General features: G+C 45.0%; 1 protein-coding gene across 1 annotated transcript in view; it reads right to left on the bottom strand.

The window, feature by feature from the left end:
- Positions 1 to 23,299, bottom strand: part of Specc1l (sperm antigen with calponin homology and coiled-coil domains 1 like) — a 104,890-nt gene that overhangs the window by 3,857 nt on the left and 77,734 nt on the right. The window contains exons 14-15 of the mRNA XM_034524357.2: positions 1,744 to 1,860; positions 487 to 546 (exon numbers count right to left, since the gene is read on the bottom strand). Coding sequence (XP_034380248.1) covers positions 487 to 546; positions 1,744 to 1,860 — 177 coding nt within the window. The remainder of the gene's footprint in view (positions 1 to 486; positions 547 to 1,743; positions 1,861 to 23,299) is intronic.

Here is a 23,299-nt window from a genome sequence, read left to right as displayed (position 1 = left end):
GGATGCCCTTGGCCCTCATCCTCCAGACCAGAGGTTCTCAGCTCTCCTAATGCTGTGACTCTTTACTACAGTGCCTCACGTTGTGGTGACCCCAACCATAACACTCTCGTCATTGCTATTTCATAACTGTAATTGTGTTACAGTTATAAATTGTGATGTAAATATCTGTGCTTTCCGATGGTCTTAGGTGAGCCCAGTGAAACGGTCATTTGACCACTAAAGGAATCATGATCCACAGGTTGAGAGACACTGCTCCAGACCAACAAAAGGCACACAGCTCTGTGGCACTTTTGCCCTGAACCCAAAGATTCTGCTAAGAAACAGACAATCATGAAGAACAGCCCCATATAAGGGCTTCTGGGACTGTGGTCAGAGCTACCTATTCCTCTGGATACTTCCTCAAGAGAAGCACTCTGTACTGCATCTGAGATCCTGTGTGTCACATCCCCAGCCCAGTGTGACCACTTTTCCTCAGTAAAGGCTTACCAGAGTGGACTTGATCCCAACACTTTCAGCTGCCTGGAAAGCCAGGGTGAAATTCCTTTTCTGTAAGAGAAATCAGGTCAGTGGGCGTGTAGACAACTGAAGATCGTGCAGGATGACACTAACCTTCAGGGCCTTGACTCTCCTCTGCGGCCAGCTCCAGTTCTAGCTACTTTTCCCCCTCACTCAGAAAGTTGTATTCTAGCAAAACGGCTGAAGTCAACTGGAGTCAGACCCTCAAAGCTAGAAGCAGACACCTATCTAAAGACCGTTCCCCCGTGGAATCTCCAAAGGTTTTCTACAGGGTTTGGCTGCCATAAAGGAAAGCAGGAAGGACCTGAAGAACCTTCAGGGTGGGACACCTTGAACCATAGCTTGGGACCACAAGACTGGTCATTTCTGAGGCCCATGGTGTAGAATAGGCTTTGAACAGAAGTGCTGGTCCTGAGGTGATAGGAGGCTAGCCCAGGCTAGCTGGCACTGCCCTGACCATTTGTGGGTAGTTGGCTGGAAGCACTGAAGGTTCCTCCAGGAGGGAAGCTAGGCGCGGTGGCTGTGGCTATAGCAGCTCATTAAAGGCCTTCTCCACAGTTCCTCACGATACAGCCCCAGTGACACGAGAAAGCCCGAGTTTTACAGGCTTTAATGTCATGGCCGATGCAGATGGATCTGGATGCACCCCCCTGAAACTCAGGGCAGTCCTGAGTTAAATAGGGAGGGAGAGAGGGGGAGGGGCGGGGGAAGAATGCTTAATTGGCTCCACCCTCTGGCCTTCAGGCATCTCATTAGTAGGTACATCTCTCTAGGGCCTGAGGCCTGTTCCTGGAGACTGTAGGTCATAGACCTCTCTGTGGGAGGGGTTGTAGAGGGCTGAAGCTAAATGAAAAGAACCAGGGCCTGGGAGCAGAGCCTAACTCCTGCCGTCCAGTAAGGGTCCGTCCAGTAAGGGTCCGGGGTTCCAGGCTTATGTTTGACCAAGCACCCAGCTGCTTCTCACAGCCCACAGCCCCATTGCCCCACAACCATTTATATCACTATTATCTTTCTTTGGGACTTCTTAAAGCCCTTGATTCTAAATGTGTCAACCAAAGAGAGCCAACTACTCCCACTAGGAATGCTGCTGCATGGGCAGTGGGTAGACCAGGGACTGGCTGTCTGAAGTGTAAACAAATGCATCCAGGGGAATGAGCCAGGACAGGCTACTGTGAGGCAAGGCTGGAATGAGCGACCCACCAACAAGGTACCATCCTTCTGGCTCACCTTATCTTGGCTGTTCAGCTCCTGATAAGGTATGTGGGCTGGGAGATAGGTATGAAGCAATGCACAGAAAGCCAGCCCATCGTTCCAGCTGCTGCTGAAGTTTGTGATGTCAATATTCTGAGGGAAAAGAAAAAGAGGGATGCAGCGTGATCTTTCTGATGATGAGTATGATCTCTCAGTTCTCAAGAAGGCAGGACACAGAACCCCACCCCCACCCCATCACGTGACCTCAATATGGGCCACGTCCAGTGCTTACACTGCGACCATGGATCTTTATGGATCGCCCACTCTACCCATCTACCTACCAATTTCAGATTTGTGTTCCTGCCTGGTAAAGCCTGGGCCTGAGACACAATCTATAAGCTGCTCCACACATGGAAGGCCTCTCCAATGCCTGCTGTGGTAACAATGTAGACTGCCAGATGTGAATGATAACCAGTAAAGTCCCTCTTGTTTCTCGAAGCATTTAAAAGGTCTTCAAGCTAGGCAATGTGGCACACACTTGCAACTGGTGCTCAGGGAGACTGAGTTCAAAGCTAGCTTGCAATAGACAAACACTAGCAACACTGAGGAGACTCTCCTATCTGCCTGCAAGCTGTGTAAGGAGCTGCGAGATTTGGCTTTGGTGAACAGTCTACACGAGAGTGGGCTTTTTTTGATAACACTGCTGCCTTTGACCCATGGTCCAGTAAGAAACTGCTTGCTCATGCTCCTCTAAGGAACCCCAGTAAACTCCCATCCTTCTAGCCACTGTGCATCTCAGAGGTAGACATATATATATATAAAAAAGTGTGCTCTGCACGGGGACTGACATGTACACTGATGGTGTGAAGCACCCCAAATCCATCAGGCCTTGGCACACACTTTATGAAGAGCTCCCCAACTCCTCATTTCACATCTCAGTTTATAGCATGTCTCCTTCAACTGCATTAAGAGTCAGTCTCCTGGGGCAACAGAGTCTAATTTCACTATGTAAGACAAACACCCGAGCCTTGAGAACCCTCCACAACTACATGGAGCTCCAGATTAACAGCTGGCAAAGCATTTACCACCTCCACTTCTTTTCATAAACACTGGACACCAGCTCTGTGCCTGGAGGCTGTCCCCATGCTCCAGTGTCTAACAGTTAAACAGTCCCTTCATGGAGCAGCATGGGGCCCAGCTCTCACAGGCTACACCAGCAAGTGCATTTTTTTGCCCTGTCTGTGTACACAAAGCACTGCCCTCGGGCAGCACCTTCACCAAGCACACCTTGCTAAGTGCAGAGGCTCCAAAAGCAATGGGTAATAACCTGACCACCTGCTGTTTCCCACTTCTCTGGCTGACTTCAACTGCTATAAACTAGTATGGAGAAAGCTGGCAACCTGACTGGGCTTGGAAGGATGGGTGGCGTAAGCTGGCAGTGGCCAAAGTGCTGCACCTGAACAGTAACGGAAGGGTGCTCCCACCCAGGGTCAACAGTAACGGAAGGGTGCTCCCACCCAGTGTGAACAGCAACTGAAAGGTGCTCCCACCAGTGTTCATTGGTATCTTTCTTCCCCAAGTGCCTGGGTCTGACCATTTTTTTTTTTTTTTTTTTGTTCTGGCCATTTTTCCCTCCCCTCCCCACAGTCTCTACTCTGGCTAATAGCTACTATTCCCAAGGGGTTTCTGATGCTATTCTAGTCACCTTGAAATATATGGTGTGTAACAGTTGCCAATTAGAAGACACCTCCCCTCCAGACATAGATGTACACAATGTGTAAGCATATGTTCATGTGCAGTTGCCTCTCTGTCTCTTTTCTCATCTGAATCTTAGCAAGCAGCCATCTAAGGTGGCCAGCCCCATCTGAGGAAAACTGGGACCTAAGAGATGAAACACTAACCCAGGGTTCTCTGCAGCAGACGAGATCACAGGGATTGGAGCCTTTGTCTCAAACACTACAGAAGAAGCATCTAAGTCTTGTTTAGCTGGAGCTTTCTGTTACTATCATTTTTGCAGCGCTGGGCTGGGCGTCCCCACAAATGCAAGGCCATGCTGTACCACTGGGCAGCTCACCCTGGAGCAGTCTTAAAAGAGGGTGGTAGCTTCAGCCTTAGTTCTCACTGCTGGTAGCTTGCCTATAAGGTACGTCAGACAAACAACAGGCCAGGCCTGATGAACGGCATGGTATACAAGGTCCCATATAAGATGAAACTGAAAGGTCTTTTGTTTACAGAATGCTAAGGAGGAAAGTCCTCTAATGGAACTAAAATTAAAAGAAAAAAAGAAAAGAAAACCCCTTTTTATGCTTCCAGGACTTGCATCCAAGTGACTGAAGCAGAGGCCTTGTACAGACAACACGGCAGGAAGTGTCTTAGTGACACGCAGAGTTCTGTGCTTGCAGACCAGCAGCAGTATCTCGCTGGAGGTCACTGACTGCTGGAGAAAGACAAACCTCTTCTTCCTGTGTCAGTGCCCCTTTGCTCCTGAGGACACAGTGGTTCTCACAGGGTTGTGGACGTGCCTGGCTTCACTGCATGCACAGCAGAAGCTCCTGCACCCCAGCTGCTGGGCTAAGGCTGGCTTCCTCCTGACAAACCCCACCCTGTTGGGGGAAAAGCTGCTGGTGTCTCTTTACCCTGTTCTTCCCCTCAAAATAGACACAGGATATGGCTCCTGGATGGACCAGGATTCCTGGGGTTCCAGGTAAGAGGTGCTTTTGATAGTTGATGATAACATTTCAGAGCAAAATAAAGCCCAAATGTAGACAAGCTGGCTGAGTACTGAGCCCCCACGCCCACCCTGGTGGCTGGAGGTGAGCTATTTAGAAGTCAGGTGGTGACTAAGGACTATGAGTCCATTAAGCAGTGAACCCAATGAGCCAGCTTAGTCTCTGCTCAGAGCTGCTCCCAAAACACTCAAGGATGCTAGGCTCAAACACAGGGGTGCTCCTTAGGAAGTGGGGAAAAGCCCACAAGCCTGCGAGAGCAGGTCTACTGACCCCAACCACTATTGTTGTTTGTAATGGTCAGGGCTGAAAGTCTTGCTACAAAGGTCTGCAAACACTGTGCTGGCTTGCAAAGGTGGGGGGGGGGGTGCTTGAGAAGAGGGGAAGCCCCCACCCACGTGTCCACATGTGAAGCTCTCCATGCCATGGTTACTGCAGTCCAGTGATACCATGACAAGACTGGTAAGCAGCTTGGAGAAGAAACACCGAATAATAACAAGTCATACCAAGTTACCAGAGAAACAGCTTTTCCCTTCATCACCCATGTCTAACGGCTCCACCCTGCAGATGCTACCATCTGTTCCCAAAGCTGGATTGCGAGTGGGTTCCAGGTTGGCGCGATGGGGGAATCCTGGGCCCTTCACCAAGTCTGTTGTCACCAGAACCAACCTCTCACTGTTTCTTTCACAGTCTGATGACCGAGCGCAGCAGGCGCAGTCTGATATTCTGTCTCTGCAAGTACAGAGCTCAACATCCCCTCTCAGGTCACGAGCAAAGGCAGCCAGACTTGTCTGGGGACTGCTGCTCTATACAGTCCTGTGGTTGGTCATTTCACCTGCTCACGGTGGTCAAATGAAACGGCAACCTGCGGTTTTCTTGTCAACTAGCTGGTATAAACTTAAACTGTCTGTGACTCAGAAAAAACCCAACTTAACACCACTGTGTGAAGCTTGTGGATGGGGGAGGCCCAGGCCTCACATTTCCTGAACACATAACTGATAGCAGCTGTCCCAGGCTTCAGTAAAGTAGATAGGTAAATGTCAGTCCACTCTGATGATGGACTGCTAAGCCTCTAGGAGACACATGAAGAGTCCACATTGTCTGTTCACTACAAAGCAGCAAGTACTAACATAACACACCCAATCTATCATCATTTGTTTCAAAACAGCAAGATGAGTATTACCTCCTCAGGTGGACCTGTTTTCTGCAGGCCTTAAATAAAGCTTTATAAGCTAGCTTATCACAGAAATATTAAGGAAAAGAAAGACACAAAGTGAATGGACAGGGAAAGGGGAACGAATCTGGACGGAGCTGTGTGTGTATGTGTGTGGGGGTTATGATCAAAACACATTGTGTGAAAGTCTCAAAGAACTAAACAAACAGAAAGTAAAGGGGACTTGACTGACAACCTGAGGAGACAGTGATGGCCTCAGGTCTGCACCTAAACACGAGCTTACATGTTAGCCAGCACCCGGACTAGGAACTGAGCCTGCTAGATGACGTGGGAGGAAGGGGTATGGGGATGCAGTCGTTCTTTCTGAGGACTATTTGCCCATTCGATGGATCCTCACCTGAGGCCAGGCCCTGGAGTCAGGCCTTGACACTCAGGGGTGGTTGACAATTAAAACAGAAGCCCACATGTGACCTGACACAGTCCAGAGCCAACAGAAAGCTGCCAAATGAAGTGTGGTTGAATGGACTCGGAAGAGCCAATGGGAGCTGGCAGGCTGGGCTGTGTTAGGTCTGCTGACTGTAGAGGCCTGTGACAGCAGAGAAAAGGGAGTTAGGCTACAGATGTACATGGGAGCTGAAGTAAATCCACTTGGAAACAGGTTAACTACATGAAGGAGAAGTGCATGTAGTGCTAAGGCTAGCCCCTAGCTTCTCTTGGCAGAACCACAGACTTGGAGTGACCTTCACAGAAGCAGAACTCACTGAAAACAGGGTTTGAGCATACAAGAAGGTACATTTTGGGTGTGTTAACTTTAAGGTACTTTGTAAATAGACAGAGGGGGCCTAGAGGCATTGAGACATGGGTGCAGGGGTCATGAGAGAGAACCCAGTGACAGAGTAAGACCATCGGTGTCCCCAGGAGAATCACCCAGGAGACACAGTGGGGCGGTAAGGGGAAAGGAGACCTTGGAGCTCTCTAAAGCAGTGGCCATGCTGACAAAAAGCATTAATGGGGCATGAAGAGGAGCAAAGAACTGAAGAGGAACTTGTAAGCAGAGGAAGAGAGTGCTGGAGAGATAAGAGCTGTGGTGCAGCTTGGTGGTAGGAACTTTCCTATCATGGCATGAGGGCCTGGGTGTAATCCCCGGCACCACGGAAATGAATGGAAATGCACAGCCAAGAAGAGAGAGCAAGCAACGCAGAAGTGCTGCTCAAAGGCTGGGGGCAGAACACCTCTGCACTTACAGTGGGAACGGCCACTTGTGAGGGGAGCACAGTACAGAGGCCTCGAACCTGTACCACTGCAACCCTGCCAGGCACTTTCTCACAAAGATCTACAGTGACATTTCTAGTTTTTAAAATATAGCCTTTAGTATACAAGGCAAATCCGAATTCTCCAGGGCTGTCCTCAGTGATGTCTATACTGCAGATTAAGGAAGGGTTACAGGCTGAGGATGTTACTCTCCAGTCCGCACAGGACAGCCGATGTGCTGGCTAGCCAATCCCATGTGTGTAGAGCTGAAAACAACTTGCAAGAGTTGGCTGTCTCACCATGTGAATCCCAAGGATCAGAATTAGGTCATCAGGCTTGGTAGCAAATACTTCTACCCACTGAACCATCTCATTGTCCCCAAGTTCACTTTTCTAGAGAAAAATATGTCCACTAATTTCTGCATAGACTTTTTAGTGTTCATAGGCAACACTGGCAATGCTTGGCAAGTTCCCATCACCTCCATCAGGCGGCTCACAGCTCCCTGGGCACCTCTGCCTTCCTCCCGCAGTCACATGCACTTACCTACATGTATACACATAATTAAAATGAGGAGAAAGCTTGAGGTTGGAGAGATGGCTCAGCTTTGAAGGGCATGTACTGTTCTTCCGAAGGACCCAAGTTTGGTTCCCAGCACCTGCATCAGGCCGTTCATAACTGCCTGTGACTCTAGCTCCGGTTCCGTGGGCATTCACTGCCTCTGGTCTCCACTGACACCTGCACTCAACTGTACATATGCCACACAGACACACATCATCATCATCATAAAAAGATAAGATAAATCTTAAAAAAAAGAAGAAGAAGAAGAAGTACCTTACACAACAACAACAACAGAGAGCAGGAAAGGCTAGGCAGGTGGCACACGCCTGCGTTCCAGCATTCTGAGGCTGAGGCGGGAAGATGCTGAGTGTGAGGCCAGCCTGGGTAACAGAGTGAGCATATACTAGTAGTTATAGTTCCAGTTTTAGTTCTGAATTCATACTTTCCACTTAGTTTTCCCATTGTTTTTGGGCTTTTCAACTTGGCAGACCAGCTGGTTCTGTGTCTGCAGCAGAACACAGAAACAAGTTTGTGATGTGTATGAACACAGGAGTTCGAGAAAGGTCCAATGAGCTCACCTGTGGTGACACAGGAACCTGAGGTAGGGGAACCAGAAAAGGCCAGCCTGGGCTACATAGTGCAATGACATCTTTAAAAAGCCACACACAGTTTCATCCATCTTCAATGTAAATAGATAATACCTTTTCCTTGGTTATGCATGCTGTCACCTGTGATACTACCTTGGAGGGCCTGGAGCAGAGAAGCCCAGTCTCCTGCCCCTTTACTTTTCTAGGGGATGAGCCTAGGGGGAAGGCCTGTCTTCTTACCCCTCTAAATGCCCTGAGAGTTTAGGGGTAGGATATGAAAGCCAAGACATACATACATCTCTCTCTATGTTTAAGATGCTATAAAATACCTAAAAGTGGGGACTCAGGAGCCGCTGGATCAGTTAGTACAGTACTTGCCATGTGAACATAAGGACTTAAGGTCCGAGCACCCACACACTGCTGGGTGTGTGGCATGTGCCTGTAATCCCAGCACTGGGGAGACAGAGACAAAGGATCCCTGAGGCTTGCTAACCAGGCAGTCAGTCTAGCCTAGCTGTTGAGTTCAGGTTCAGTGAGAGACCATGTTTCAAAAAACCACGGTGGAAAGCAACTGGAGAGGAGTACCTGGCATAGACCTCTAGCTTCTATATGCACACAGGTACAGACAGGCAGGCAGGTGCAGGTGCTTGCACATGCGTGCGCGCACACACACATACACACACATCTGAAAATGTTTGAATTTGTCTAAAATTTAATTAAGGACCACAGAATACACCCCTAAAGACCACATGTTCTTTAAAAAGCTATTAAAGGTCTGATCTATTTAAGGAAATGCCATTTTATGGGCATCTGGCAAGGAGCCAGAGGGCATGATTCATCTTTCATCATCTACTTCCGTATGCTCTTGGCTATCGAAAGCAGAGTCTGCAGAACACACAGTACGGCCATCTTCATTAAGAACCAGTTTTGGATGTAAAGTGGAAAAAACAAACAAACAAACAAAACCCCCAAACTACAGCAGGAACAGGAATGAGTCACTCCAGGTGCCTACCTTCACACCAGGGGCAGGGCTTGTAGGCTGTTTGGGAGCCTGGGTATGATATGCTAGGGGGTGTAATTTATAAAACAATGAAAATAATCTCTTATTAATCCCTCCCAGTAAGGCCCAGGGGAGAGATGTAGCAGCCTTGTGCTCCTATGTCTTTCCTTCCTGAAACTGAGCCAAGCTGTTGTAAGGTAGGAAAGAAGACCTCTATGAAGTCCAGATGTTGGGACCTGCTGTCACAGTTTGAATATCACCTATTCCCACAGGCTTGTTTTTCACAGCTGCTTCCCAGGTAGTGGTTGTAGAAACTTCAGGAGTAGGACCTACCTCTGGAGGAAGGAGGTCCACTGGGAGTGGGGACTTGAGGCATATTATCCCTGGCTCCTTCTTCTTACAGTCTCTGATTCCTCATCACCAGGAGTAAATAGCCCTCTCTATTACACAGTCTAGCTGCTTGATGCTCTGCTCAAACACCCGGGGCTAAACAGCCAGGAAACCATTAGCAAAAATAAATCTTTCCTCCTGAAGTTCCTGTCAGATAGCCATGGCAGAGCTGGTGAGCCTCCAAAGGCGGGGCTGCTGTCTTACTGGAGACCCTTAATTCTCACTGCATATCACAATCATCTGCCAAGGTTTTTCCTCTCCCTGGCTCAACCCTAAAGCTGTTGATCCAATTGTTTTAGAGAAAGTCAGGGCACCGATATTCTTTAAACCTTTCCCTTAGGTGATGTGAGGGAGAACCAAGGTCAGGTAGAAAGTGCACTGGCCAGGACGGTCCAGAGCATGCACCCTAAGTTCATGAGGATGGTCACAGGGACACATGCAAGCCAGCCTAGAAGCCAGGAAATCAAGGAACACAATTAAGAAGATCTCTGTAAAGAGGTTTATGTTAATGAGCTGGTGCCTGCTGGAGTGAGAGGAAAAGAATAAGTGTAACACAATGAGGAGTAATGGCACCCCAGAAGACGGACATTCCTACTGTATAGCACAGCTTCTCAGCCGAGTTTCTGCCAGGCGTGACTAGGAACCAGATCTGCCCTCCAGATCTACCCACCAGTTCACAACAAGGGACAGAAGCACTGGGCGTAGTGAGAAGAATATACACCGTGGGGTACAGCACACATGACAGTTCCTCTGATATAAACCTTGAGAATACAAAGAAGGAACTTATTGACAGACAGACTTTTAAAAAGGTCATGCTATCCAAATGTAATGTGGAACCTTATTTGCATCTTAATTTAAGCAAGTCAATAGTATAGTCTGAGACTGAATGGCTGGACCTGGCTTTAGAGTGCTCCAGATAGTGAAGGGGTAGGAAGATCCTACGCAGATGATGCGCAGGCAGCTGCAGGGAGTACATGAGAAAGCTTTATTCTCATCACAAACAAACTCACAGTACAATCTAGAAAGAAAACCTACCTACCTGTCCAAATGTAAATGGACAGGAACTGTATCATGTTCCCCAAAGAAGACAGTGAAGTGGCCAATGCACTTATGAAGCAGTGCTCAATACCACTGACTTTTCAGAACACACATCGTGAAGCCACCACAAGACACCACTTCCCACTCACTAAGACAGCCATTAAAACAGCAATGGGAAATAAGCTAGGTACAGTTCAGTGGTAGGCTCGATGCTCGTATGTGCAAAGCCCTGGGTTCCATCTCCACCACCAAAGCCCAAAGAAAAGTGGCAGGCCCTGAAGTCACTGAGGAGGAGCCTCACAGGTTTTCAGCACGCTACCATGGCCACTATGTTTTTTTCAGCCAAATTAACCTATTTTGAGGGAACAGTTCAAGGCAGCTTCAGGGCAAAGGTCACTGTAGGAAATAAGGATCCTGCCTTTTGATTCCCATGAACCCTTCTCACAGGGAGTAACTTCTGAATGGAGGCACACAGTCCGGCAATGTCTGCTTCCCAAGAGCTCAGGAGAGTACAGCTAGAAAGAGCCATGCAGCTGGCCAAAGCTGGTGGCTGGGTTGCTGCCCATTAATGAACTAAGGGCAACTTGTAAGCACTTTTATTAGCAGCTTAAGAATTAGTTTTGTCTTTCTTAATTAACATTTCTACAAACTTGATATTTCCACAGACTTTAGTTTTGTTTTGGCAGGGTTATTACTCACCAAGATAAAATTCTGACTTCCATGGGCACTCATAGGGACCCTCAAACAGCTGCCCTGGACTGTGTTCTGGGAAGGGCTTGGCAAAGCAAGATGGGAGGGTGATAATGTGGAAGTCACTGCCTATCCAAACTCCTAAGAAAACAGGCATGTTTGAGAAGAAAATGAAGCATTCCTAAACACCTGTTGGTCTCTCTCAGTATATTCTCGGAAGGAGGGGGTCATCAATCTTGTGTTCAGGATCTGGAAGTGTGCGGTGTGGACTCTACCAATGCATCGTATGCAACCAACACAGAAACCCTGTTCAAATACATGCTTCAAGACGGCTCTTCCATTCATGCTAGAGCTTTGGTTAAGAGATGCAGTTCTTCGGTTAACTACTCTATTTTAAATCAAGGTGAGTCATATGGTTTTGAAAACACCTCTCAGTAGAGCATTACTGAAAAGGGAAAGCGAGGTCAGAGCATCAAAGGTTCCAGCCTCCTATGGACGGGGCCTCAATGTTGGCATCACTCTGCACCACCTAGAAGAGTTCGTGAAACGCATGGTTTTTCCCTCTTGTGAGTGAGCCTCCCCTTTGTCATAAGCAGCAGGAAACAGTAAGCATGTATGAGGATCAAAAGGACAGCTAGTAAAGCATGCAGACTCTCCTGCTGGAGCACAAGACAGTGTTCATTCAAGCCAAAACATAGAACAGATATAAAACACTGTTTCCCCATCCTCAGGAGAGGCCACTGGGTATCAAAAGACAGCCACAATGGTTTCCAATTTCTCTTCTCTAGCCATGCCCAGAGATGAAGAAAGGCTCTATCATGAGCCCTCAAAGCATACATTCAAGAGAATTACACTTATATAGCTTTGCTTCCCAAAGAGACTCTTCAAAGGTGGGCTTCATCCTACTAAAGCACTTGAGCAGAAAATCTGATGGTTTTCTCATGTCAGCCATGGTTTGCTGAATAATATGCAGAGTAAGAAAATATCAAGAGAAGTACAAATCCAGAAACAAAGTCCAAAGCACCTAAAAGCAGAGACAGGGTGAATGTATCCCCCAAGCCACAGCACGCTGCTAATTCAATATACGGTGAGCAGAGCCGCACTACTGCACTGATGGTGAACTGCTCTGTACACCTGCGACACACTACTTCCCTCTTGGGGTTCACATTTCAAGAAGGTTACCTGTTTGCCTAATGCCCTCACACTGAGCTGGCACAGGAGACTTGGAAGGACCACTGACCTCTGTTGCTGTGACTCTTGCTAGTTCTGAAATGTAGGTGCTGCATTTAGCCTGACATAGCATACCCAGGCCATTCAAGTGCAGATATCCTTGACATGAAATGCCTGTGGCCTCACAGGAGCTCAGAAAGGAAATGATCTCAGGAAAGAGATGCTCTGTGTAGCATGCTCACCTTACGATGAACCTCTTCTGTTGCTTACAGCAGGAACCAAGCTGTTTTCTTAAACCTGTGAGTGTGTTACTGTATACCTGGAGTCGTTCTGGCACAAGAAAATGGCTTGTTCCTGCTAAGCCCTGAACTCCACCAGTCACTTTCCTTTAATACAACAGATCGTTAAGAGAAACCATAGGAGATTTTACTTTGGACCAGATACAACAGACACCACTGTTCTGATGGACAGAGGTGACAGGCCCTTAGAGGGGAGCACGCACTCTACCACAGCTGCCCCATGTGGGACACTTTATTCCCGACTCCAAACTCTTTCTGACTTTATTTCGCAAATGAGTCCATTACCAGCCGTCCTGGACATTTTTCTTGGTATATGACACAGGGCGCAGCAAGATATAAAGCACTGAAGACCTTAATGGAAAAGCAAAGGCAACATAAAACTAGATGTTGATGCCAGTCAAAAATATTTATAATGATAAATCTGAGTCATTAAAAAACAGTTAAAGTATGCCCAGGAAAAAGCATAATTCTAAAAGGCTAGGAAATAATAGTTTCAGAAATAATTTGGAAGTTCCTGAGGACAAAGGTCCCGTTCTAGATTACCAGCTGTTCCTGCTTGTATTTAATTACCTCTCTGGCTGTCCGTGCTAAGTGCTAAGTACATAGTTCATGGTTTAGAACAGAAACAGGAAAAAAGTTCTTCACAAGTTGAGAAGCTTAAAGGAGCTGGCATCACAGAGACACTGCCAGCAAGCACCCCACCTTGGAAGCATAACCCCAAAGAATCCCTGTCAGTTGGCACCAAGACCAGGAGCAATACCTCGTCCCAGCTCGCTTGGCACTCTCGGCAAGGTCACAGCCTTTGTTTTCTCTAAACTGAATTTCCTCTGAGGAGCGTGGAGATGAAAGCTCTGCACAGTAACAGTAGAGACTCAAACCCATTATTTAGAATCTGCTTCCTTTCCCCACAATCTGCTTTGTCTTCCATCCTTTCTAGAGCCACCATTGCCAATCCTGGTGAGACCTTCTCCTCTTGGGGAAGGTGTGTGCTCTTTGCTGTCTCTGATATAATAGGCATACGGTATAAATCAGTGTGACCGTGCGCTCTGTCCTTAAGATGCTTTAAAATTGTTCTATCACACACAATCCTCCCCAACTTAAGAGCCTATTGGCTACAGTATTCACCTTAATTCATGTCTTAAACCATATACAGAGATAAACTCAGACCTAAATGTATAAACTTTTCAGAAAAAAGAAAGAATTCTTTGGTATCTCAGGTTAATCAAACACTTATATATCATACCAAGGCATCCATAAAATATTTTTCATAAAAATAATTTCAAAAATTAAATGCTATTAAAATAAAAACTGGTCTTTCATAAGATATTAAAAGTAAAAACAAGTCATAGAAAGTGAGGAATATTTGAAAGCCAGGTACTTCAAATGAAGGACTTGAACTCAGAATATTTACAGAAATCCTAATCAACAAACAACATAAAATAACAAATTAAGCAAAAGAACTGTACAATTCACCAAATAAAATATATGGTAATAAACTAGACTATGGAAAGGTGCTACAAAACATAAAGCACAAGGAAACTCCACTGCACACTTCTAAAGGCCGTCAGCTGCCCAGGGCCTTGTGAGGATAAGAAATAACCAGAACCCTCCAACACATGTAGAAACACAAAGTGAGGCAGCCCCTCCCATGGACAAACTGGCAGCTCCTTAAGCTGCCTCTGCACACCTCAGATCCCTCTCTTTACATGTGCACATAGATATGTAGACAATGCTCTAGTCACTCCCCAAGGCCATACATTCAAACCTGAACTCCTATGGTGGATAGCATAAGGAGCCAGGGTTTGAGCAAGTCATCAAGTCAGGAGAGTAAAGCTCCAGTGAATGGCTTTAGTGTCCTAAAGGATCCCAAATTGAATATGGTAGTACATGCCTGTGACCCTAAGTGTGTGTGTGTCTGTGTGTGTCTGTGTCTGTGTATACACGTGCAAACTTGTGTGATGGGCAGGAAGATTTCTTGAGTCTATCTCCAGAGAAGGAAGAGGAGGAGAAGGAAGAGGAGAAAGAAGAGAGGAAGAGGAGGAAAAAAAGAAAGGAGGGAAGCAAGAAAGAGAGAAGAGAAGAGAAGAGAAGAGAAGAGAAGAGAAGAGAAGAGAAGAGAAGAGAAGAGAAGAGAAGAAGAATCCCAAGCCAGATATAGTGGTTGCATGTCTGTAACCTAGAGTGTAAGAGGCAGACACAGGAGATCAACGGCAAGCTACAACCTGGGGCATGGACCTCACAAAATTTGACCATTGGACACCCTGATCTCAGACTCTTGTGTCAGATCTAAAAAACACATTTGTCTGTTTACAAATGATACTTTGTTTATCTCTGATACTTTGTAAGAGCAGCTAATCTAAGCTATCATATAAACATACGCACATGAAAGTACCTAGTTTTACTTACAGTAAGAAGTAACTGGAGACAACCCAAATGCTGGGTAGATGATGAAGAGACACCTATAATATGGACTACTACTCAGAAGAGAGGGAAATGAACTATGGACATGTGCAACAGAACTGATTCTCAAAAATAATGTTATGTGAAAAAGGCGTTTCCCAGTCTGTAAATTATTCCCACTTTCATCAAATTATAAAATGTACAAATGATGCACAATGCTAGCAGATGGATGGCTGCCTGGTAATGAGGGATGACGTGGGGCCTACGGGATACCCAGTGCACGAGGACCTTCATGCACTGATGTGTCTAATACCTCAGGTTACAGTCTGTGTATAAATGTGATGTTACTGACCTAAAACTTACATGTAGCTTATTAGTATTTATCAATTATGCCTTAATACATCTATTTTTCTAAAGGCATTCCAAGTCCACAAACAAACAATCGAAAGCCATTCAGAGCCGTGCCAGCTGTGCTGGTGTGCACCTATAACCCCTTCCCCGTGGCTTGGAGACCAGGGGAGGAGGGTCTATGGTCAGCACAGACACAGCCCAAGTACCTCTGACAGAAAGGTGATGTCTGATGAAAGACAATGTGGATGGCGACTGAGGGGCAGGGCTCACCTCCTTCTGTGCTCCAGGACACTAGCTACATGTCAGGTGACTTGCTGCAGAGTCCTGGAGACACATTCACATTGAAGAAGTGAGCGGCTCCCTCAGCTGTTGCTTATCCTCTCCTTCAGACTGCGGAGCTCCCCCACTGTTCCTTCTTGTGAAGTCAGGCTTATTTTAAAAAGGAGTCTCAGGCTGTGTCCACCCTGTCCACTAGCTCCTCTCATTACTTATCTGAGAGAGAGAGGTCTCTCAGGGGGCATGTGGCTGCAGCAATCTTTCTAGAGTCTCTTTAGAACCTGTCATCCCCTCCCTCAAGTTGTGCCTGCCGTCTTCCTGCCCCGTGAACGGGCATCACTTCATTACTGCCCGTGAAAAACAACATGACGGAAAGGACACTGTGATCAAAACTAGGTCACAGGAGGAGAGATTCTTTTGCCTGTCTCTCTGAAGACACTTGTGCCTAGAAGGCAGGTATAGCTAAGAGAGGCTATGTATAGAGGTTCTGTCACAGCCATTAGTCACCAACCGCCAGTCCTGAGGGAGGAAACTGAGAGATGGTTCCAGCCCCAGGCAGTACTGAACCACCTCTGAGGAAACTAAATGAAGAGAGATACCCATTACGCCCCACCCAGACTGCAGAGTGATGAGCTAAACAGATGAAGTCATTATCTGAAGCCATTAAGTTCTGGACTGTACGTGCAGATGAGCAGGCCAGCCTGCCGTCTCGCAGACCTAAAAGGCCCATTCAGAAAAGAAGTTTTCTCTTTCTCTTCTCCTGACAACGCCTAATAGCTGATTGCCCTCTCCATAATTATTTATCAGGAGGTGACAATCTTTATAAGTAAGCTGCTTCTACAAATGGAGAGATCACCCCAAACACCCAGGATGTCCTCAGGCTACACTCATTTATGAGACTCAAGCAGTCACGTATATAATGAAATCAACGTGTCAAACTTCAGCTCCTCTGCAGCTGCCATACTATTAAGCTAGGATCCAAACCAGATGAAACACAAGAAGAAACGGGGACTGTACACATTTATTTACAATGATATTTTTAAAATTATTTGAATCAGATAGTTCAATGATCCTTCTTTTAGTAAAATTAAGCAGCTCTTAAAAACATTACTTAGCTATTTTCCCTTCTATTTCTTAGCATTGCTTGTAATAAAAAAACCATACTTATGAAAACATACTGAAAAATCAAATTGCTGCTGGGGTGTAGGCTAGCTTAGTGTGTAACCAGGCAGTAGCTGGATCCACCCCTCCACCCGATCCACCCCCCCGATCCACCCCCCAACCTAAGTCTATAAGTCTCTAACTTCGGAGGCTAGAATTTGAAGTGCTGACTTAGTATTTATCATCTTTTTTTTTTTTTTTTTTTTCCTTTTGAGATACTCAGGGCTTTTCTATTCGATGTAGCTATGTAGCCCAGGCTGGCCTCAAGCTTATAACAATCCCTCTGCTCAGCCTCCAAATACTGAGTTCAAGGTCATGTGCCACCAAACCAAGATATAGTGTCCCCCTCCCTTTAAAGACAAATTCATGTAGCTCAGGCTGGCCTCAAATTCAGTCTGCATTAGAAAGCACCACTGAACTGTGATCCTCTTACCTCTACCATCCAAGCACTAGAACTTATAGACATGAGCCACCACATGTGGCTTTAGTGTCTTGCTTTGCTGTTCCTTGAGTGGTCTGCCTTCTTTGTTATTTTATTTTATATTATTTTAAATCATGTAAATGTGGGTAAGTGCACATATGTAGCTATCCTCAGAGTCCAGAAGAGGGTGTTGGGTCCTTTAAGGAAATCCATTCTCAAGACAATTATTTTAAAGTGAACCAAGAACAATGGGAACCAACCATGTCACTATAATCAGCAAATTTGTTCTACATCATGGGTGGAAGTTATACAGAGACAAAGTGCAGGGAGAATGAACCGACTGCATCCAGTGGAAAGACAAGGACCTAGAAACCTATTCAAACCCTTTAAGCCAGTCTCTCTTCCCATCTCTCAGGAACCCACTAGTGAGGCAATACTATTTATATCTATACAGCTATTCTTGCTGTATGATGGCCAGACTGTCAGGCAGCTGGAAGGGCATCATTACCAAATAGTTCCCCAATTTTATGGTCCTTAAATATAGATCAAAATATTTATAATGAAGAAATGAAGTGGGCAGTTAAGGATTGGTCTTGTCATTTCTCTACTCCTGAACCCATGCAGGAAAACCAAACTGTGTCAGCCAGGGAAGGGTTAGTGGCTCAGTAGGCTCCTCCCCTGTGTGCTAAAGGGCACTTGCAAGGCATGATGGCTCATACCTCAACTTCAGCACTTGGGAGACTGCAAGCCTGAGGGACAGCCTGGGCTACAATGTGAGAGCCAAAACACAGGACATGATCAAAGTAATTTATGCAATGGTACTAAGAAATGAACTTTTAAAATTATAGCACTGACATTTCTGGAAATAGATGTCAATAGTCGCTGTCAAAATCATGTTTAGACAAAATGCAGTAAGTGCATTTGCTTCTGGGAAAATTTTGTTTCCCCCGCTGCTATGTTTGGCATTAAAAGGAATCCCCTGACAACAGGAAGCAGCTCTCTCACTCCACTGTGACCACAAAGCTATCATCTGACCTCTGCAGTGTACAAAGCACACGAGCCCAGGAAAAGCCCTGAAATTTGGGTTCTTTTTATTCCCTGAGGTGTCTTGAGGAAATGTGAAGCTCTCCTCTGTAATTTCTTTCTAGATGATGATCTATCTCTTGCCATGAGGGCGGAGGATGCTACGTGAAAGCTGCATTCGTACTTGACTGTGTCCATTTTAGCTGGCACACTCCACAGAGCGAATGGGTGGGGCTCCACAGTGGGCCATTCTTTGTTGGAGTATTTTTAACCCCTAGAACACAGTAATATTTACAAACAATAAGATCTTTTCACATATTCAGTTTCCACATAGAAGACAATGTAAAACAAAAAGACTTAGACTTTTAACTTAGATTTGATTCAGATTGAAACCTTATCTACACTGGCACCTTTTTCATTTAACTCTGGGGAGTAAAGAAACGAAGCTCTGCCTTGACTCTGGGGAGTTCTAATGTGCTGTAACTGTTGTGCCTGCCCTTTCTCTTCCCACTCCCTCTGGCCTGCTCCAAATTCTAATCATGAAGTGGAGGCAGTCTCAGGTAGAGAAAGGAGAACGAGAAGGACAGATAGAGGTGTGAGGGGAGCAGCATGCTGTCCTGTCTTTCTGAAAGACACTTAAGTCTTCCCAGACAAATGTAAGGGAAGAATAGGAGTAAGAGCACAGGATGAGTTGAGGGAAGCAGCCTCTGTTCCTACAGAATCCTCCTCTGCTCTATCGTGTGGAGCCAGGAAGAATGGAGGAACCTAAGCTTTGGAGGCAGTCTCCTTAGGCTGAGTTGCCTGCACGCACGCATGCACGCACGCACTCGCACGCACGCACACACATACACACACCCCTAGAGAGCTGAGCATGATCACTTCATCATGTCTATCAGAAGAACTTCCTCTTCTCCTGCTTGTTTGGGAATGGTCTGTGGTCCCAGAGGATGTAGGAAGGTTTATTTGTTAACTATTTCTGACTATGCTGACTCTAAACCATGGAGATACACACTCCTAAAAGAATGAAAGATTAAGTCCCTGCCTTTGATTTGCTTAGTCCAAAGAGGGCTGAGGTTAGGGGAGAGGAATCCCAAAAACATGCTAGGAGATTTTTGGAAGTGGTAGAGCCAAAAATATAGACAAATACTTCCTCTAAAAATCAAATCCAAAAACAAAATTATCAAACAATAACTATTTGGAGCACTGGAAACCAACTAAAGGCAAGTAACAAATGAAGAAGTATTATTCACAAAAGTGGCTAAAATAGGAAGTAAAAATAGTGTGTGTGGTCCTCTTGTTAAAACTCTTTTAAAAGCTCCTTTTTTCTAATACTTTGCTCTCAAGTTTGTAACACACAGAGATACATTGAGACTGACAGTGCAGAGACAGAAGAAACAAAGCTATACTGGAGCAAAGTTGCTATTTTTTTCTTTCTTTCTTTTCTTTTTAAATTTTTTTTTTAAAGGAAAATTAGGACAACCAGTAAGTAAATTATGGTAAAATTTATAGTGTAAACCTTAGAAAAATCATTAATAAAGATACTAATAAATTATCTGCCATCAAAAAGAAGCCCAATAAAGGAACTGGGTAGATAATTTTCAGTTGGAAAAGTGAATGCAAGCGCTGCAGCTTAAAAATCTGGGCATAGCTGAGCAGTGGTGGCACACGCCTTTAATCCCAGCACTTGGGAGGCAGAGGCAGGTGGATTTCTGAGTTTGAGGCCAGCCTGGTCTACAGAGTGAGTTCCAGGACAGCCAGGGCTATACAGAGAAACCCTGTCTTGAAAAACAAAAACAAAAACAAAAACAAAAACCAAAACCAAAACCAAAACCAAAACCAAAACCAAAACCAAAACCAAAACCAAACAAAAATCTGGGCACAGGCCCATGCTTGTAATCGCAGTGTTGGGGAAGGAAAAACAGGAGGATCCCTGGAACTTGTTGGTCAGTCAGTCTAACCTATCCGGCAAGCCCAAAGTCAATGAGAGACTGTCTAAAAGAAGAGGAGAAGGAGAGGAAGGAGAGGAAGAAGAGGGAGAGGGTAAGAAGTAGATAAGAAAATGTAGTGCTCTTCCAGAGGACCAAAGTTCAATTCCCAGCAGGCATGTCAGAGGGCTCACAACTTCAGGCCTATGGGACTGGGCTCTAAGGATACCTACTTGTGTGCACATACCCATGTACACATAATTAAAATAAAACAGACTAACAAAAACGGTGAACCACCTAAGGAACAAGGCCAAGCTTGACTTCTGGCCTCCACATGCATAAAGATACACATGTGGTAGGCACAAGTTCGCATGACCGGTTGCCCACGTGTGCATGCACAAACACACACATACAAATACATAATCATGCTGAATAAATAAAAGAAAATGAAAATAGATATATTATCAGATAAAGTAAAATTAAGAATAAAAATATCAGGGATGAAAAGCAAAACCATTTCCTAACAGCAGAGGCAAAGAGAAAGAATCCTAAACGTGTAAGGGTCCGGTAAATCTGTGGTGTGCACAGGCAAACCAGTGCACAGCTGTAACCGTAGTGTGTGGTATGCTGAGACAAGACATGGCCTCAAGTTCTAGGACAGCCTGAAATACAGAGAGAAACCAACAACCCACCAACCAGCATCAAAGTGCCTGAATTGTTACAACTACAGGTAGAGAATGCTGCAGTCATTGTCAAGAGATTCTAATACCTTCCTTTCAACAGGTGACAGAGTAAGCAAACACAACTGAGGCTGGGAAGCCAGGAGCACCACTCTAACAAATGAAACTGAGCTGCCCTCTGTCTACACAGCATCTCTCCAGCCATGGTACATCAGTGGCCACTGAATATTAGCAAAGCATTTTCTGAATCCCAAAGGAGTCTTAAAAAAATCTGAAAGAACTCACTGGGCACACTGGACTTGAACTAGAAACATGAAAATCTCTGGAAAAATCCTCAAATATTTAGAAACCAAATGCTATTCTTCTAAGCAGCCCATGGTCAGCCCATGGGTCAAAAACTAAATTAGCAAGTAACAGGCTAAGATAGGAGAGTGACTCCTATCCAGAAGTCTAAGGCCAGCCTAAGCAACATAGCAAGACTCTGTTTCAAAATAAAATTAAATAAAAATAGAAAAGGAAAGAAAAACTAAAAGAGTTTTCTGAATTAAAACATAATATACCAAAACTTACAGAATGTCAACAGAAAAGATGAAAAGCTTCAAATCAAGATAACATCTTTCACCATAAGAAACTGAAACCCAAGTGGCTTCTGAGTTCCATCTTAAAGTAAAAAGAAAGAAATAACAATTACAGTGGGTTCAATGAAACAGAAAATAAAAATAACAGAGAATATAAAACCCCAAATTGATTCTTTGATAAGACAAATATATTTGACAAGCTTCTAGGTAGATTAATCTGAGGAAAGAAGACACTACTACATAAATCACACTATTAGATATAGAGGATCATATGACACCATGAAAAACTCACCAACAACACAGATGAAACAGCCACACATGTAAACCCAAGTTCACTCACAGACAGATATAAACAGTCTGGACTGTTAAAGAAATCAGATTTTGTAGTTAAAAACTTCCCAACAAAGAAAACCCCAGGTTCAGAAGCTTCTCTGGAAAATTCTATCAAACATATAAAGAAAATAATGCCAGTTTTATACAAATTTCTCCATAAACCTCAAGAGGTAATTCCTAAGAGTTTATTTGAGGAAGTCAACATATCTTAATACCATATCCTGACAAAGTATAAAGCAACAACCTTAAGAGGTTCTAGCAATAAAGAGAAAATATGAAACTCCATTAACCATTGAAATTTGTCATTTGAATACAAATGATTTAACATACAAAACTCAGTGTAATTCTATTAATAAGCCAGAAAGGAAAACTATAGGGTCAATTCAATAGATACAGACAAAACATTTGACAAAACCCAATATTCACTCCTGATTTCTTTACCCCCCCTCTCCGTTCTTCCCTCCCTCCCTTCCTTCTTTCCTTTCCTTCCTTCCTTTCTTTCTGAGAGGCTATTTATTCTTTATTTTATATACATGGTTTTTGCCTACATGTCTGCCTGTACACTACATTCATGCCCACAGAAGGCAGAAGAAGGCATTTGATATAGACACTTAAAAGCTGCCACATAGGTGCTGAAAACCAAACCTGGGTCCTCTGGAAGAGCCCCTACTGCTGTTAACCACTCAACTATCCCTCCGCTTGTTCTGGGATAGGATCTCACTCTTTAGACCAGGCTAACCACAAATTCATACAGATCCCCCTGCCTCTGCCTCACGAGTGAATGCTGGGATTAAAGCCATGCACCATCACACCTGACTCATTCTTGATTTTTTTTTTTTTAAGGAATCCTCAGCAAAGTAGTAATAAAAGGAAATCTTACTTACTGATGTCATCAAGCAAAAGATAAGTGAATAAATAAATCAATCAGGGTAAACGTGGTGCTCAGCTCGAGGTGTGACAAGCGAACAGTCAAAGCTAACTAAGGCGTAAGGAAATAGGGGATGCTGATCCCCTACTAACAGCTCTGAAAATTTGTTAGACAGGATCAAAGGATTGAGGTAGGGGACAGGAAAGCAGGGTAAAGGAGGAAATATGGGAAGGAATCACTAAGAAAGACCCGAAAGTCACACAGAAACAAAAGAAGCTTCCAAAAAACAACAACCAAAATGAACAACAACAACAACAAAAGAACAATCAAACTTTATATGTGCATGTGTTTATATGGGGTGAGGGGCACACAGATAGTTACCCTACCAACAATGTCCCTACTAGAGACTACAGGCTAACAAATATCTGAGTGCCAGCACTAGGTTAGCTTTTCTGGAGTTGTTAGCTCCTGAGGACCCATAGACCCTCAAACATTAGAGACTGCCAGTGCTCTTGGTTGCCCTCTAGAACTTGGTGGTAAGACCCTGTTGCTGAAAACATCAAATACTAGAGTCACAGAACATAGCGAACCCAAGCAGGTACTGACCTGGAAGATTCATCACTACTGTTCAGATTTCATAGTGCTACAAGGTGCTACAAGGTGCTACAAGGTGCTACACATACTATTGGAAGA

Source organism: Arvicanthis niloticus, chromosome 20 (genome assembly GCF_011762505.2).
Source record: "Arvicanthis niloticus isolate mArvNil1 chromosome 20, mArvNil1.pat.X, whole genome shotgun sequence".
NCBI classification, from domain to species: Eukaryota; Metazoa; Chordata; class Mammalia; order Rodentia; family Muridae; genus Arvicanthis; species Arvicanthis niloticus.
The sequence above is the reverse complement of the archived record's forward strand: the minus strand, read 5'-3'. Positions and strand labels throughout refer to the sequence as shown.